Below are 18,708 nucleotides of genomic sequence, written 5' to 3' on the forward strand. Positions count from 1 at the left end.
TTTTAAACGATACAATAATAAAGTCGTTTCGGGAATAAAAAGCAATATGTACCTCGTATATACTGGTGTTGATTCCCTTCCAGCGTCTGTTCTTAGAAATATTTGCAACATATTCCAATTTTTATCGTCATAGTTAACCGGAAATGGTCCGATTTCCTCTTGGTTAGCAATTATAAACTTTGTTTGACTTGGCATATTAAAAATTGTAGTTTGCTTAGTCTTATTTATCCATGTATATGGACTATATTTAAGAAAATTAAGAGTATCTTGTCGAACTAACGCAATGGGGATCCACCATAGCATTTTGTCTTGCTCGGGTACATCGTGGGGTCTCTCCCGAAGATACACTTTTTGTTGAATATTTGCAGTTCCCAAATTGTAGTCTCTCGTTATTGTGATAAGTGGCAGACGGCTTTGCTGTAACCAAGACTCGGCAATATTTAATATACTAAGCTTACTATCAAGCGTATTATCTTCTTTAGCTTGTTCGGAAATAACATTCCACAGGTCAACCGCTTTATATGTATTGAATTTGTGATCGCAAATTAATCTTTGTATTGCGATTTTAAATGTATGCTCTCCTAGGGAAAGTCTAAGCATTCGAATAACAAGCTCCACTTTGAAAGACGTAGACTCCTGTTTCATTCCGGTTATGCGAGAATGGGGATACCTCTTGCTTAACTCATAATACAATGAGTAAAGAATTGTCATTGGATATTTGCCATTAAACTCTACTCCATCATTTATCTAAATAATCAAATAAATATTAAATATCACTTTACATGTAGTTAAGGATTTGTTAGTTCAATTAAAAATATTTTGTTCAAATATGTTAAGAACGACTTACTTCAGTTACTATTTCTGATGCTATAAAACTTATTAGTGCTTTGTTTACTTTGGCATCAGTCCACCAATCAGGAGTTATCCATATACCAATCCATTGATAGATAAGTTCCCGCGAAATGTCAAAAACACCATTTTTAAGCAATTCAGCCTCTCTATGAAGTAAAGAAGTATTTGACTTACAATAAATAAATTAATCATCGTAATCACCATACCTTACTATCAGCATGCCACATGTGCTGACATATCGAACTGAGGGGAGATCAGGGATAGCAATCACATCAATCTTCGCAACGGGCAATGGTGTTTTAAAATAGATTTGTATAGTTTTATATGCAACGTTAAGTTTGCTTTGAATGTCCTGCAACGATTGGAATATAATAATTTAACATTACTACTAAAACAATATATTAATTTTTTGTGAAATTCGGAGAAAACAAGAGTGGAAGCTTACTTCTGCAGATTGACGTTGATCCATTCAGCTTTAAAAAAATTTATTGTTTTATATATCGACTATGTATAGATTGTTTTGGACCCACAAAAAAATCCTTGACATTAGTAATCAAGATACAAATGTGATTCGAAATAAAAACTCAAAATGTTTTAATTCCTCCGCATATTCAGTGATTTATCAGCACAAGGCCAGTTAAATTAAAAAAAAGAATAAAAGCTAACTACGGCAAACCGAAGTTTTTATACCCTTTCAGCTATTGCACAATTACGATTTTTATGCGTGAATGTTCGAAAACATTGAAGATAGATGATTTTCAGTTCAATTATTAGATCGTTCCTATGAGAGCTATATAATATCGTTATTCCAATTTAGTTAAATTAAAAGCGTAATTGTGAATTATTTAACCATAACCCAAAATATATATATATATATTTGTATAATTTTAATCAAAATTAAGCTATAATAAACCTTAAATATACTTAAAAAACAGCAAAGTTTTATATTTTGTTCCTTTCGTTTACTCGATTCTTCCTATGACTTTTTAGAAAGTTTCATGCAGAACTTTCATGCTCGAGCTATATCAAGAATCAAATCCTTTAAAAATTAAAAAGTTAAATTTTATACTTGTATTAAAATAAGCTATCGATGATCCAAATCGTAAACAGATGAAAAATGTTATATACACTTAAAAAACCATTATTGTTGGCAAATTTCTTAGGGGACTAACAACAAGTTACAAAATCAGAAATCCATAAATGTACATTATGCACTTTAATAGGGTCATACAGTAGATGTGTGGCTTCGTTAGCTACGTAAGTCATTTCTTCTAAGTCGGGCTTGTGTTCAAAATTCGCAGAGAGAGAGTGTGCTAACTGGCTGGAGTGCGTTGATAATTTGGATATGTATTTGTCTTGCAGTTGGGTAATTTTTTTTTTTTTACTAACAGGATGCTTAGATCTCTGTGGATTTAATTCTAGTTATAAGCACTTTTGACTGTTCTCTTTGAATCAGCTCAATATTTCTGTTACTGCCCAGTGTGTTAGAGCATTGCTTTGTACTCTAACCGTAGTGGAGAGCGGAAGTTTAATAGCTAATGCAATTGTGAGGACTTATGGTTTATTTGTTCCCGCTTCGCTTATATGTGAGACGCCTATTTAGGTGTACTCCGAGATATGTGACTTCAATTGCAGATGGTAATAATACGTGATTTAGTGATAGTTGTGGACAATCTTGTTTGTTGAGTGTGAATGTAATATGTTTGAATTTTTTGCTCGCTCACTTTTATCCGCCAATCAGATATCCTTTTTACCCAATTGTTGTAGATGAAAAGCTCGTGATGATGATGCCTTAAGTGGACATTTTGAGCCACTTCAGATATCTGTGTTATCGGCGAACGTGGATGTCATAAGTCGCTGGTTTGTGGGTATATCTGCCGTATAGGAGGTAAAGACTAGGTCCAAGGTCGCTTCCTTGGGGTACGCCTGCCGCGATGTCAACCTTTTTAGTTAAGCAACTTTTGTGTCTTACCATATAGACTCGGTTTAAAAGCTACTCAAGTACATTATGAAGTAAGAGCTTAATTTTATAGATAAGAGCTTCCTGCCAAACTCAGTTAAAAGCCTAAAGACGTATAGGAAGATAACAGAATACTCCCTGTGTTCAAAGTTCGAATTTTGGAAGTGATTCTATTGACTTGTTCAATGGTACCATGCTTTTCTCTTAATCCAAAATGATGATCCGGGATGATGCTGCGTTATGTCAATTGGGGCATAATGCGTTAAAGTTTATCCAAGAGCTTCCCGGCTTCGGAATCATAATTATAATCGATTTCTTCCACTGTTGCGGAAAGTGACCAATTTCGTTATGGCATTAAAAATGTTCTGATGTTATCTATTGCGCAAGAAGGGATTTATATTACCATTTTGGGTGTGATTTTGACAAGCGCAGGAAATTAATTTGGCTTGAGATGCTCCTTGATGACCTTGGGGATCTCAGTATTCTGGATTGAGACATATGTGGTGTGCGCGTTTGGTCTTAGTCCAGGTGCTGTGAACGGCCTTCAGCTCCATTTGTCCAGTAGGTAAGTCTTTCTGGCAAGACAAAGTCCAGTTTATTGCTTTTTTGGATAGTCGACCTGTATAGTGGGCTCCCTTTCGGACTTAGATGGCGAGTATCCAAGTGAGTGTGCTTTACATTTACACACCTGCTGCTAGGAAACGGTTTCGGGGACAGAAAATCGAGGAGATTGGTAAGGAGCGGCTTGTGAGGTCATACTACAGTTTGTTTTTATGCCTGTTGTTGTATCCTGCAAGTAGGTTGGTTCGTACGCTTGACAAAAATTTTGTTTTATACGTTTTTTACCAGTAGACCAGTACCACAGTGGGCTTTGCTGTCTGAATGATTCGAGCCATAAAATATATAAATATTAGTGTAATAAATGTTTTTTTTTGCTTGTTAGATGCTCTTCTGAGACTTACATAATGTCAATTTTCAACTGGCGGAGGGACTGCAAAAGCGTTGGCTTGTGATGGAATATTCCGTTAGAATTCCAGAAGCAAATTCTAAGGGAGGACATTATTTATTATGTTGGTTGGTAAGTATTTGAACCAGTTGATTTTGATTCTTCATTAACTCCGACAATGATTTCTGCATGAATGCCAAGAAGGTCATAAGGCTTTGACGCAGGAGGATATAAGTGATTCTTAGACATTGGGAGTTTTTAAAGTGTTTGCTATTGGATCTGTTGAATCGCTGTTTGTTTCTGGTACTGTTGTTGTGATTGCAACCATACCTAGATACCGAAGAGCGTTAGCAAATGAATATGCTGGCGTTTTTGCGTTAGGGTGCCTTTAATGGAGAGTACTTAAGATTATTGGCAGATGAAACCGTTTGGATAGTGTTCGAAATCAAGGGGCGATTAATTTTATACTGGAATTGCAAATGTTCTTTTAAGGTCTTGTATACCGGGCATCCACTATAGTTGTCAGTATGGTTACCACCGCAATTACCGAATTTTCTGTGGCATGTTGGTTTCGACACGCAACGGGTGCAATACATTTTCGTGTGACCTAATTCTTCACAGTTGAGCCGGGGTTTTCCTTATGTGTGATTCTTCAACAGATATTCTACGATGCAGATGTATACAAGATTATAAATGGGGTGAAATGAGTTTGAACGTTGTCTGAAAAACTTTATTTTTGTTAATTATGTTTATGTCTTTTTTTACCGAAAAGTCTTCCGATTCGAAAGAACGAACTGTATCGACAATAGTTCAATTCCTTTTATTACCACTTGCAGCCGTTGCTGCTTTTAAGCTGATACGTACAAAAGTTTTTATTTTTGTCGTTTAATGCTTTGGTTACGATAAGGTAGTTCTCCTCACTTTGAATCTGGAGTTTGGTTTCTTTTAGGTTGCCCTTGGTCAGTGAAAGTACGTGAAGCATATAAACTTATTTTCGTAGAAACGTTTGTTACGCGAGCGGGGTAAGGAATAACACAAGAAACAACAAGAACAAGAATAAATACAATAAGACACTGTGAAGTGCAGGTGGCGAAACACCGAAATTGGCCAATACAGTAACCAGTAACAAATTGGTCACAGTAAGCACTTCATAAGAACATGCAGCAGGCAATGGGTGTGCGCAGCAATTAATTTGAAACCTAGCAGAATGCAGAATTGGGCCATTAAGCCAGAAAGCGGGGAAGTGCTGTACCTAAGTGGGAACACTTAGATGACCCGGAAGCAATACCACCGGTATAAAAGAGCCCCCACCTTAGAATCGGGCAGTCACAGTGCAAGATAATTGAGAATCGGGAGTCGAGACAGAAACTACCGCAGAACCGCTTTAAGTTTACTACTGACAAAACCAGTAATCGCGGAGGTCTTATCCGAGTGATCGAATCTAGAACCCGATAGAAGAACACTATTTATATATCATGGGATTTACTACCTCGAAGACATCCGACAACACGGCAAACGTGGTGAACAACGTCAAAATTGTAGACCATAAGGAGGTAATGTCCTAAGTTTACAATGTTTTGTGCCTCATTACTGGACTCTTGATTCTTTTGTTGATTCTGAATTTCCTCCGGATGTACAAACGATCTGTGCAGATTCGTCGGGACCACGGACACGAACCCGAGAAAATCGTAGCTGTCACCGCCAATTGGCCAGAAAGGAGCCATCAACCCATGAAAAAATAACAATTACTTCAATATTATTATTTCAATTTCGGCACTATAAGACTCCTCTGAACAATCAACAACACCCATCAATAATTAACCAACATTTAAATGCAAGCAGAAGAACAAAGTTTTTATTTTTAATTGGAACCACCAGAAGAAACCTCTGCTAGATGTTTCAATCATCGCGAGTGCCGTTTTCATCTTCTCTTCCTCGCCAATTCGTATCGCAATAAAGCGAATAACTTCTTTTTTTTCGTTTTGTAAAAAATTACCAACATCGCTCAATTGCCCAAGAAATGACCATTAACATAATTTTTTTATTAATCCAACACTTTATTTTGACTTGCAGTCAAGCAAACTTTTATAAAATATATATATAAATATGTTAAGGCCGGACATGGCCGGGGGGTACGAAGCTACCCTATACTACTGTAACGAACTGATTTTCTTTATTATCTGCTCGATACGAATGTCGTGCGGCTAGCTCAGAAGATGTAAGTGTTCGTTCCACCAAATTTATATATACGTGACCGCCCTGTTGATCAGTGAAAAGCGCACAGAAGATTGGGGGTACACAGTGATCTTTTATTCGCCGACTTGACCCTCGGCCGGGGTGATGTATTGATAATGTAGAACTACGTTCTTCTGTCGCCTCCTTCCCACGTTGAACGTCTCGCTGGATCGTGCTGGCTCGCCGGAAATTGTGTCTCTCTCGCCGGTTTGGCTTGCGATGTCCTCTGCTGCCCTTGGCTCGGCTGGGTTATAGGGATTAGGGACGCGTCACCGTTGCCAGACTAGGCAGGTAGCTAGTTCTAGACACTTTGCTTCTGAGCCCACGGTTCTTCGTCGAAGGACTCTATTTGTTCACTTTGTCGGACACGCCGGGTGGGATGCCAAGCTCAAATCGCGACAGAAGTTGTAACAAAGCGCTTGGACTTAGCCGTGGAATGCCGTAAGAACCTCAGCTACCAGTGTCTCAATTCGGAGACTTTAGCTCTAAGTCCCGAACGTCTCGACGTAGCGATCTTGTTTCCTTGATGACTCCGCACGGCTTTACTTGCTTCTTCACGATGTTTCACTTTGTAGAATCGACTGATCCAGTTTCCTGCGCTCGGCCGGTTTATATAGGCCTCCATTTACCGCTAGTTATCGGCTTCTCCGTGCCTCCTGGTCCAAAGTCCACGGTTTTACCGTTCGACCTTTCGCCCTCTGCGCACGGCACCAATATCAGGGTCCAAAGTGCGGTGCCGTCCCGTTACTTCCTTCTGCCCACGGCCCTTCGCCGCTCTCTTGTATTGCTGTCCCTCTCGGACTCTCCTTGTTCTTGTCTGGTGCTCAGTGCACCACTCTCTCTCGCCACACTACCGTTACTACGGGCGAATTCGCCGCGTAACTGGTAACTGGTAGGCCACTGCTTGCATGCGCTTACCCTGCTTGCTTCTTAACTTGTGGGGAGTTATTCAACTCCTCACACTACCTTATGGTAACGTTGATCCGCTGCATCTCACTCGCTCACTCGTTATTTTATTTTTTAAGAAATTCAACAACTTAACTTTTACAGTCTAATACTGGGTCCGCACAGTACTGCGGTGGTAACAGAAAAGCGCTCTTAAATACTAGTGGGTTGGCCTCTTAACCAACTCCGGTCCTCCGGCGTTAGCATGCCGTTGGCAGACAGCGCTGCCGCTGTCGTTTTGGCGCTGCTGTCGCATCTCTGCCGCTGTTTAGCTGCTGCTGCCGTCGTCGTTATTGCTGGTGCTGCCGGTGTAGCTCTTGTGGCCCAGCGGCCAGGTCATTGCAGCCACTTGAATTGAATGTGTACGATGTGGGTGGCCGGCGGGTCGAATAAGAAGGGTCGTCGTCGGGTATCGTGAATGGCGAGAGGGGGTGAAGGGAAGGGGGCGCTAGCCGGTGTTAACCCCTCCCCACCACAAGATCTGTGTCCCAGAGATCCTTAAGCCTTTGTCGGTTCGAGGTTCGCTGGTGGGTCTCGCAGCATCGGGATCCCTTTGGTTGATGCTATCTTTCTTCAAACAAGGTAGATTGCTACTATGATGGACTCTGCGGAGAAGGATATTACAATTTCATTAGACATAGTTGATCATTTTTTCAGGTTCTCCATGCTGAAGTCATGCACGTATTTCAATGATAATTCGTAACCCGTTGTCGTTATTTGGGTCAAGACCGCTGGCATTGCCATCAAGTGCGTTGACGAATAACTGATGTAATTCCGGTCACCGATCAAATTGTACGACGTAAGAGTCTTCCAGGTGGTGTTCCTTTGTTGGAGTGGTTACTGTGCCATTGAAGTTCGTCAGGTAGATTGTGCCGTCATCGATGAGTTTCACCGTTTGTTGGTTTGTCCTAAGATAGTCGCATGCAGCTTGACCTCCTTTAAGAAGTTTTGGTATGCAGCTATCCTCCTCCAGTTTGTATAGGTCCCTTTCTCGGCAGACAGTTGTATTGCCGATAGATACGCAATTTCCGAGAAGGGCGTATGTTTCTACCTTATTCATGGCCAGTTTGTTTTACCCGTCGGACACCGTTGAGTAAATTAGCATCAATCGGAATTTTTGGTCCACTACCTTGGGCATTGCTACAATAATGTAGTTCCATTCGTGAGGATTGTTGGTCGGGAAAATTCGACGGCTTTGACCACGTTCTGATACGGAAGGCTTTCTACCTCTGTCAAAATTTCGTCAATTTCCTCGTAATCCAATAGATTCGTGTTGACCACGTCAGTCTTTGCCAGTTGGCAGGCTCTTAGTATATTACTGACTTGGTCCGCTGTTAGTATTGCCTTGTGGATTACGGCGGTTGTTACATGGAAATCGACGTCTATTGCGTTGACTCTTCCGATGACGTCGTTTAATCTCTGGAGTGATTCGAGTGTCGAGTCTAAGAGTTTTGTATTTATCCGGATCTGCTGGTTATTGTTCCTGGTTATGTCGTCTTCTGTTTTTAAGATCGCGTTCCAGTCAGACCTATCCGGTGACCCTGCTACCCATATCCAGGCTGATCCTAGCCAGTCGTTTGATCGTGGCCTCCGTGCTGGTGTGCCATCCATGCGTTAGATGCCCTCTGATTCGTGTTGCAGGTAGTGGGAGACCAAAGCATTGATCCGTTGGTCGGTGATTATCTTAGCCTCGTTGGTTGTTTGGTCGATGTCTTGCTTAATGCGGCCTAGATAGATAATATGGGCCAGCTTAAAAACACCGTTGGTTCGCCAGACGGTACCCTGTTGTAAGGGGACAACCGGTGCGTCATATTTGAAAATATGAAGCGTGGTCGCCACGTACAGCGTGGACACGCTTGTAGTGCCGAAAAAAAGGTAATAAATTCTTATAGTTAGGTGAATAATAGTTCTTAGTCTAGATATTTCGTGTAGGTGTTGTTTGTGTTGTTTTTAAATTTTTGGTCTACATTTTTTGGTCTTAAGTTAGGTTTATCTTATTTTGAAAGTTTATATTCGATAGTATTTAATTTCATTACTTTAGTTTAAGTTTTCTTATTTGTTTGTTTACTTTAGTTTATATGCTCAGGTTTGTTAGTGTTTTAGTTTAGTGTGTTTTCCTGTAAGGTTGTTTTTTTGTGTATGTTTTATTTTTTTTAGGTTTGTTAGCTTTTTTGTGTTTAAGTTTGTTTTTGTTGTGAATTTTGTGTTAAGTCTGTTAGTGTTGTAAAAAATGTTCCTGTGTTTTTCTTATATGTCTAGATTGGTTGTGTGTGTTTCTTTTGCTTTTATATTGTTACGTCGGTGTATTAGTGCCCAGTCCGAAGGACTTGGGCCGAGGGAGTTGCGTCCTGGGTAGGCGCGCTGGTTGCCGGCTCAGCTCGCCGGATGGGGTGGGTTCATTAAAAACCACTCCCTCCCCTACGTACCGAGAATAAATTTATCGTGCCTTAGGAAAAAGATAGAGATCGTTCAGTTCGTTTTGTCATTTGTCCTCGCCGCCCACAAGCTTCTCAAGTAGCTAGTTCGAGCGCTTGACCGAATTTCGATCGGCAGCGTGTGGCTGTTTTACCCTGCCACTTCATACCTCTTGTATGCCGATGAATCGCCGTCAATGTCGTCAGTTGAAAGTTACGTCATTGTTATTGACCCGAGTTTTTCCATTTGCGCCAGCTCTCCCTTTTATAGACGTTTACCAAGACATTTTTGAGTTCTGCTTCATATTATAATTTATTGAAAAGATTTTTCATTTAAAAAGGTGCGCATTTAATTGACAAATAAAAGAGTAAATTAGGGTGCCAAATTAATTAAATTGAGAAATATTCTACGCGGTGTATATCATATTTGTATCAACGTATAATAAAACTGATAAGAATGAATATAAATTCAAGAATAATATTTGGAGTTAAGTTATAAGAATAATATTATGGATATTAAATGACCCTAAATAAATCGTTTAAATTGCACATAGATCTATGTATATACGCATTTGTGTAAATATATGTATATATATATATATATACTTTTTGCTTGACAGTAAGTCGAACGCAACTCACTTACGACGAGAGCTATCATTGTGGTATTCTGGGTTTGGGAAATTAATTATACACATATGCATAAATATATTTATATTGGTGCAAATTCACTTAACATTATTACTAAAGTGTTGGATTAATTTATATAAAAAAAAATTATGTCAATTGTCATTTCTTGGGCAATTGTGCGATGTTGGTCTTATTTCACAAACAGAAGAAAAAGTTATTCGCTTTATTACGATACGAATTGCGAGGAAGAGAAGAGTGAAAACGGCACTCGCGACGGTTGACGTTAGCACTTCTAGCTGCGGCTTCTTCTGGTGGTTCCAATTACAAATAGAAACATTGGTCTTTTGCTTGCATTTAATTGTTTGTTTATTATTGATGGGTGTCGTTGATTGTTTTGCCGAAATTGAAATCATAATAATGAAGTAATTGTTATTTTTGCACGGGTTGATTTGTTAGTGCTGGCTCCTTTCTGGCCAATTGGCGGTGGCAGCTTTGACGACTCTGCCCGACGACTCTGCCCGACGACTCTGCACAGATCGTTGTACATTCGTAGGAAGTTCAGAATCAACATAAGGATCAAGAGTCCAGTAATGAGGCACAAAACATTGTAGACTTTATGTCCTCCTTGTGGTCTACAATTTCGACGTTGTTCACCACGTTTGCCGTGTTGTCGGATGCTTTCGAGGTTGTAGATCCCATGATATATAAGTTATATTTCTATCGGGTTCTAAGTTCGATCACTCGGATAGGTCCTCCGCGATTACTGTTTTTGCCAGTAGAGGACTTAACGCGGTTCCGCGGTCGTTTCTGTCTCGACTCCCGATTCTCAATTATCTTGGACTATGACTGCCCGATTCGCAATCATCTTGGACTGTGACTGCCCGATTCGCAATCATCTTAGACTGTCCTCTCCGAACCTAAGGTGGGGCTCTTTTATACCGGTGGTATTGCTTCCGGGTCATCTAAGTGTTCCCACTTAGGTACAGCATTTCCCCTTTTTCTGGCTTAATGGCCCACTTCTGGATTCTGCTAGGTTTCATATTAATTACTGCGTACACCTATTGTCTGCTGTATGTTCTCATGAATTGCTTACTCTGACCAATTCATTGCTGGTTACTGTATTGGCCAATTTCGGAGTTTCGCCACCTGCACTTCACGGTGTCTTCTGTCTCTGGTTATTGTATCTATTTCTTTCTTGTTTTATTTATTACCACGCTTCCGTTACACGCTCGAAGGTTGTCGATGCTGATTCAGCGTGGAATACACTCGCAAAAAAACTTACGAGGAGCGATTGTAATTAGGTTGTTATTGCCCTAACTTGTGGCCTCGACCCATACCCTGGGATTTACGAGTCTCACGCTCTATTGTCTGAGATATCCGGGCTACCATCAACAAAAAAATAGAAAAAAGTCAGCTGACAAATATATATATATATATATATATTTTTTTTTATTTTTTATTTATTTGATAAGATAGAAATTTTTTTTTTTTTTTCTTTTTACATTGACAAACGCCATCTTGCCGGGGTCGGCTCGTAGTCGTCTTCATCTTCGGTATAAATACGGTAGTCTGGAGGCAAACTTTGCCTCCTTTGCCGCCGGCGAATTGCAAACTGGCTTTCTCGCCGGATCCGCTCATTCTTCTCGTGGATGTATTCAAACATCGCTCGAAGTGTGGAGTCTCTAGCCGTGCCTGGCGGTAGTCTTCCTCCCATATCCGCAGGTCTCGCTGTATGGCGTCCCTCAGCCTTACTAGTTCGTTGAGGCGTATGTAATCGGCCTTTATCCTTGCCATGGTCTTCTCAATTTCCCGCTGGGTTGCCTCAGAGTAACTTCTAGGGCAGTATCAGCCCAGGCGAGTCTCTCCCGCTCGTCCACCGCTATGTCTCCGCGGTTCCGAGCGTCGGCTTCTGAGGGGAGGGGTCTTCCCTCAGCTTCACACCTTTCAAGATGCTTCTTCACGGTCTCCCTCGTGATTTCGATCTCTTGTATGAGTTTCATCTTCTTTTCCTTTTTTTCTTTTTGATGTTTGCTCCGGCAAAATCGTTCCTTCCGCGCTCAGAAGTACAATTGCACTGATCGCTGTTGGTTTTCAACCAGTTTCAAACAGCGAAAAGGTCTTTGGCATGGTATACTCCAATACTTTTTCCAACCAAATTTCCTAATTCGTACAGCGACCCTCCCTTGCGTCCAAGTATGAGACACCGTACCCGATTGGGCCCTAGCTTTGCATTATACCCTTCCATTCGGTTACTCTGCTTGTAGTTTTTTCGGTATACCACCTGACCTACTGCAAATTCAATTTCCTTACAGCGGGTATTATACGTTCTTTCAGCTTTTTCGTGTGCCCGAGCTAATCCTTGTTTAACTACACTGCGTACTAGTTCCATCTTATCCGCCAAGCATAGAGCTTGATCTGTTACTGATAGGCCGCCGATAAGCCTCATGATCGGATACGCACTTGCGTGTGTGACCATGTTGGTCCCAAACATTGCATAATATGGTTCCAGTCCCAAAGCTTCGCGATAGCCACTTCGTAGGGTACACGCGATTCGACTCAGGTGTGTGTCCCAATGCTGCTGGTCTTTGTCCGTGGCTGACCTGAGCATTTGTAGCACGGATCGGTTTACTCCTCCTGCTGCATTCGCTTGTGGCGAATAAAAGCCCGTTCGAACGTGTCGGATTCCATATTGGCTGACTAAATCGGCAAATGTTGACGACACAAATTGCTTACCGTTATCGGAGTGAATGTATTCTGGAACTTTGAATTGATTGCTTACCGTTATCGGAGTGAATGTATTCTGGCACTTTGAATTGATGAAAAATGTTTCTTTCGAGAAAGGTAACTAACTTTTCGCATTGCCTCTAGCCAGACGAATTTGCTGAAATGGTCCAGACACACAAAGATCACGGTGTTTCCGGATTTGGTCCGGGGATACGGTCCCATGAAATCAATGTAAAGTCTTTGCCCTGGCCGTTCAGTTATTTGTTGTTTTCCCATTAGCGGTCTGCTGGATTTGTTCGTTGCTTTGCTGACTCTGCAAATTTCACAATTCTTAACAGTTTATTGTACATCCACCGTCATTGCGGGCCAGTAATATAACAGCCTTAGTCGAGCTTGTGTATACCGCCATGACCTGCCACTTGCGAATGGTGTGCCTGATGAACTAGGTCTTGCCAAAGTTCCTCTGGAACCCACAGCTTCCAAGCACGGTCCTCGTTAATTATTTCGCCTGTTCGGAAACCTAACCTCTTATACACGTATCCTTCGGACGTTTGGGTATCAGGAGTCTTTTCTGCGTGTTTTTCGACAGCTTGAACAAATTCTTTGTATTCTTTTGACTGAAAAGCTGCTGATTGTAAGTCGATGTTAATCTCTGCCGAATCCCTAAGTCCCGATGTTACTTCATCCATATGTACCCGTGAAAACGCATCTGGGACCACATTTTGTGACCCTTTTCGATGTTCGATTTCAAAATCAAAGGCCTGTAGTTTTAAACTCCACCTTGCTAGCCTGCCTCATAAATCTTTCTGGCCCATGAGCCACTTTAAACTAGCATGATCTGTTATGACCTTGAATGGGATTCCTTCAACGTATGGGCGAAACTTTCCGATGCTCAATACTGCCGATAAACATTCAAGTTCAGTGATACTGTAGTTCCTTTGGGCCTTGTCCAGCCTCGAGGACATGTATGCGATTGGATGCTCGCCACCCTCTTCATCTGTCTGGAACAACACCCCTCCGACTCCGGTCGTCGATGCATCGCACTGAATCGTGAAAGGTTTTGAACAATCCGGTGTTGTCAATACAGGTGCTGATACCAGGCTGATCTTCAGTGCCTTAAAGGCTTTAATGCCATCTTCATCGAGCTCATATTTCCTGACTCGGTCCTTTTTGAGACTTTCATGAAGCGGTGCTGCTGTTCGAGCGTAGTTTTGTATAAGACGCCGATACCACCCTGTCATTCCCAAAAATCTCCGCATCTGCTTAGCGGATATTGGCTGTGGGAATTCTTGAATAGCCTTTATTTTTGCTGGATCGGTTTTTATGCAACCCCCACCTACTACATATCCCAGGTATTTAGCTTAACTGTAACAGAACTTACTTTTTGCCACATTGATTGTTAATTTTGCTCTCCTCAAGCAATCACTGACCTGCCGCAACATATCCAAATGTTCTTCAAAAGTTGGAGAACTGACCAGTAAATCATCCAGATACACGAAGACGAATTCTCTTAATGCTGCTGGAATTACTTTGTCAATCAGTCTGCACATTCGCTGGGCAGCATTACATAGGCCGAACAGCATGACGGTAAATTGGTACAAAGTTCGTCCTGGCACTATGAAAGCTGTTTTTTCTATACTTTTAGCTTCCAGTGGGATTTGCCAAAATGCAGCTTTCAGGTCTATATAAAGAACGTTTCTTGTAGACGACTTAGTAGACCCTCCATGCGTGGTATCGGATAAGCGTCCTTTACAGTCCGGGCGTTTTTTGGGGCCCTTTTGCACTAAGGTCATAGGGGCACTCCAACTACTATTACTTTCCTCTTTTACCCCTAATATTATCATTCGGTCGAGTACGGCAAATACCAGTTTCTGTTTTGCTTGTGAGATGGGATAATGCCTCTGCTTGATAGGTAAATTCTCCTGTGTAACCTCTATGTCATGTTCTTCTAACTCGATTTTCCCTAAGCCCATATCTGTACAGGATGGAGCAGGCACTATTAAAAATTCCAATTCTCTTGTTTCGCCTTCCCATTCCACTGGCAAAGTGATCATGCCTGTAATTTGAGTTTTCCCCCCACTGGCCGTTTGTACGTTTTGTCTGGTTAACCTCTGCACCTTATGCTGCCTCCGTTGTAAAAACAGCTATGTTTCTTTGCCAATGCAGTTGGCAGTTTCCAAGGTCTGGTGTAGTTGTCGAAGTTTCTTATTCTTCCGGTTTCCCGTTTCGTCTTCTTCCTCTTGTGCCGTATTAAAGATACGGGCGCGAGCCTCCTTGTACTCTGCCTTACGCTGTGCGGGGCTTGTGGTCGCCTCTTTTATTGTCTCGGGGTGTCGTTTTTCTGACTGGTCGTCCCCGGCTCTACGATCAGACCTTTCCGTAAAAAGAAGAGTGACTAGAGTGATAAGAGTAGTTTTTACCACAATAGTGACACTGCGTTGCATGGAACCGGGCTTGGCACCCCGTTCCGTCTACAATTTTACGGTGGCGATAAAAGTCCGCCGGCTTATTGCACGTGCTATACGTGGTATGTATGAAACGGGGACGTGCATTCTCCTCCGGGTTCTGTGCCCATTGACTCCAAGGTTTTCTTGTTCAAGTTTTGACGAAATGAATTTCCTCTTGCTGGCTTTATCATTCCAGCACACTTCGGTGGCCGGTTGTTCTGAATAGCCTTTACTTGGTAGTCATCGGCCTCGTATCCTTCTTCCGATTCATTTATGATCTCGTTAACGTGACGCTGGCGTGACCTCTTGTCTTTCACCCATTTTTCGACACGTATTCCTTCCCTCTTAAACTCGGCTAATGTAGATATGCTTGACGCCAACAAAAAGGCTCCCATTTGAGAATTTAGGTTCTCTTTCAATATCTCCACATGGTTGGATTCTGGAATCTTATTTCTTAGTTTAAACTGCAAATTGTGCATCGCAGAAATATAATCCTCCAAAATCTCGTTATATCCCTGTCGTCGTTCCATTAATTCTTTTATGGTGACATAGTCGTTCTCAGATGTTGACAATGCTCTGTTCATTGCTCGGGTTAATGAGCATTTGCCAATACCATTTGCTGGCGGATCCAGTGAGTAAACAGTGAAATTCTCGGAATACCTGTTCATCTCTATACCCATACATTGCTTTCATGCGATCTACTCGGAAGAGAAAACTTTCTATTGACATCCCTCTGCTGGTCCCATCAAATTTAAGATTCCACGTGTCCAATCTAACGTTCCGGTTCTCTGTTGGTCCAGTGAATTAAGTCCTGGCGGCGGTGCTGCCCCCGAAACTCCTGTTTCGGTGTTAAGTTGACGTTCACAACGGCTCGAATGTGCCGGCCGAGAAGTGCTGTTTTGTGCAGGCAGGTCTCCGGCTGTTTGTGAATTATCTGATTGTAATTAACTCATTCCTGCTACTTTTGTTTGTAGATTAATTATCTGGATATTTAATTCAATAATCTGGGTTGCGACTGTAGCCCTTAAGTCGTTGCCTTGCATGATCAGCGCAGATATCATTCGCTCCAGCCTGCTTTCTGACTCCGACTGCCGCGACCGTGCTCCTGTATTAGGTAGCACGCTGGACCTTCCTTGTGGTGGTCCTAAGCAATAGTTTTCAACGTTACCTTCTTCCTCTTCCCTGCCATTTACTGACCTATCTCCTTATTTCAAGGTCTTGGCTCGTGCCGAAGTAATTAAAAAATAAATAAACAATAAACAACCTTGATAGTGGCACACGCCTGCCACACTTTTTTTTTTGTTAAGTCAGAAAAATATAAAAGTTCAAAATAATTGAGGTAAATCTTCAAATTACCAATTCGAATGACGACGATAAAGACACTTGAGCCAAGACGCGACTCAAAAAAGACTGGAGATTCAAGTTCCAATTATGTCCTTCTGACCTCTTCCCAGGGCTACAGCCTCCACCGGAGTGCTGATTCCCCGTAGAAGGAACTGTCCGAAACCCCCTCCCGCACAGTCGTCGGAAACAGGTAGACTTGCTCACAGACAGACGAATAGAGCTTTATTTCTGACAGACGAAAGAAATTGGCTCCCTGTTTCCTCTCTCTCTGGACTCGAACCTCTCGAGCGACCTAGTTCATGCCTAGTACAAGCGGATAGCGTCGGCCAGAGAGATAGATTCAGTCCTCCCGCCCTTGTATTGGTGGAATCCGTACAGACTCGAACCTCTCGAGCGACCTGGTTCTTGCCTGGTTCAAACGGATAGCGTCGGTTTGTACGGATCTGGTCTGTTCGCCCCCTCCCCCCTCTTGGTCAATCGGTTTCCTCTGGGCTCGAACCTCTCGGGCGACCTGGTCCTTGCCTGGTTCAAGCGGATAGCGTCGGCCAGAGAAAACCCAAAAAAATTTAGTTGGTTCCCTAAAAATGCTATGTCGGTCTTGCGCGTGATTTGATACTATTATACAAAGATTACAAAATTTTTGATTAAAACGCATTAAATTTTTCTATTAATATAACACAGACAAACGATTTTACTAGTTATTGAAAAGAGTCATAAGGTTGCACGGCTATTCTGAGACAAGGTTCCGATTGCGAGGCCTCTTAATTCAGACTGTAGCTGAAGTTGGGGACTTTATATGTGCAAAAAAGAATTAAATTAAATTCCTGCGAAGAGGAATTTTAGGTGGGGACACAAACTATTTTTGCTCTTTCCGAAAGATTGAAAATTATGTCTGGCAAGTAATTTTTCAGATATGCCCTACATCCGGTATTCCGATTTTGAAATCGTAACCTTTAATACGTAAAACAAAAAATCTTCAGATGTTAAAAGTCCTAGGTTTAAGGATGCGAAGAATCCTCCGTTGGGCGCCAATTCTGTTACGTCGGTGTAATAGTGCCCAGTCCAAAGGACTTGGGCCGAGGGAGTTGCGTCCTGGGTAGGCACGCTGGTTGCCGACTCAACTCGCCGGATGGGGTGGGTTCTTTGGAAACCAATCCCTCCCCTACGTAACGAGAACAAATTTATCGTGCCTTAGGAAAATGATAGAGATCGTTTAGTTCGTTTTGTCATTTGTCCTCGCCACCCACAAGCTTCTCAAGTAGCTAGTTCGAGCGCTTGACCGAATTTCGATCGGCAGCGTGTGGCTGCTTTACCCTGCCCCTTCATACCTCCCGTATGCCGATGGATCGCCGCCGGCCACTGCAATGCGATCCCCTATTGTCAATGTCGTCAGTCGAAAGTTACGTCATTGTTCTTGACCCGAGTTTTTCCATTTGCGCCAGCTCACCCTTTTATAAACGTTAACCAAGACATTATTGAGTTCTGCTTCATATTATAATTTATTGAAAAGATTTTTCATTTAATAAGGTGCGCATTTAATTGACAAATAAAAGAGTAAATTAGGGTGCAAAATTAATTAAATTGAGAAATATTCTACGCGGTGTATATAATATTTGTATCAAAGTGTAATAAAACTGTTAATTGACTAATTTTCAGCTTCTCAGCAATCGTGCGTAACAAGCAGCCACTTTTAGCTAGGTGAACAATACTCTTTTCGGTTTTTAGCGATAACTTCTTCATTTTACATAAATAAGTTGGAGAATAATTTCTTACTTCAATAAATGTAGTTCGAACTATTAGAAGTTCGTGTCTTTCGGCATAATGACAACGTATAACGAATGAAAAAGACATTAAACGGGAAGTATGCTTGTCAATTGCTGATGAGAAGAGGGGGAGACAGAAACTAGAGCGTAAAACGAAGTTCAAGCCTCTTGCTTAGGTTTTATATTTCTGACAATTATGTTGATTCTTATATCCAAGCATTTCTTTCTTGAGGTAGCTTTCAGTTGGTAGCTTACAATTTGGAACTGAATTCCAGTGAATAGTTCCTAAAGAAAACACGGTACTTGAGATTTTCTGCACCACTAAGATCTGGAGTTGCAGTTTAAACAACGTTGCCCCTGCGCTACAATATATTGAAGTGAAAGTTACCAGATCTACGGAAACCCTTTCAGTTGTAAGCACTATTACATCTAATAAAAAAAATCTATTTTC

General features: G+C 41.6%; 1 protein-coding gene across 1 annotated transcript in view; it reads right to left on the reverse strand.

Annotated features, from left to right (window-relative positions):
- The window catches only part of LOC108140077 (leucyl-cystinyl aminopeptidase), a 93,117-nt gene extending 91,948 nt beyond the window's left edge, over nucleotides 1-1,169 (reverse strand). The window contains exons 1-3 of the mRNA XM_041708029.1: nucleotides 1,059-1,169; nucleotides 848-998; nucleotides 53-747 (exon numbers count right to left, since the gene is read on the reverse strand). Of these exons, the coding sequence (XP_041563963.1) occupies nucleotides 53-747; nucleotides 848-998; nucleotides 1,059-1,072 (860 nt within the window). The 5' untranslated portion in view covers nucleotides 1,073-1,169. The remainder of the gene's footprint in view (nucleotides 1-52; nucleotides 748-847; nucleotides 999-1,058) is intronic.
- Between the last annotated feature and the right edge of the window lie 17,539 nt (nucleotides 1,170-18,708).

This window comes from Drosophila elegans, unplaced genomic scaffold (genome assembly GCF_018152505.1).
Source record: "Drosophila elegans isolate 14027-0461.03 unplaced genomic scaffold, ASM1815250v1 contig_208, whole genome shotgun sequence".
Taxonomy (NCBI): Eukaryota; Metazoa; Arthropoda; class Insecta; order Diptera; family Drosophilidae; genus Drosophila; species Drosophila elegans.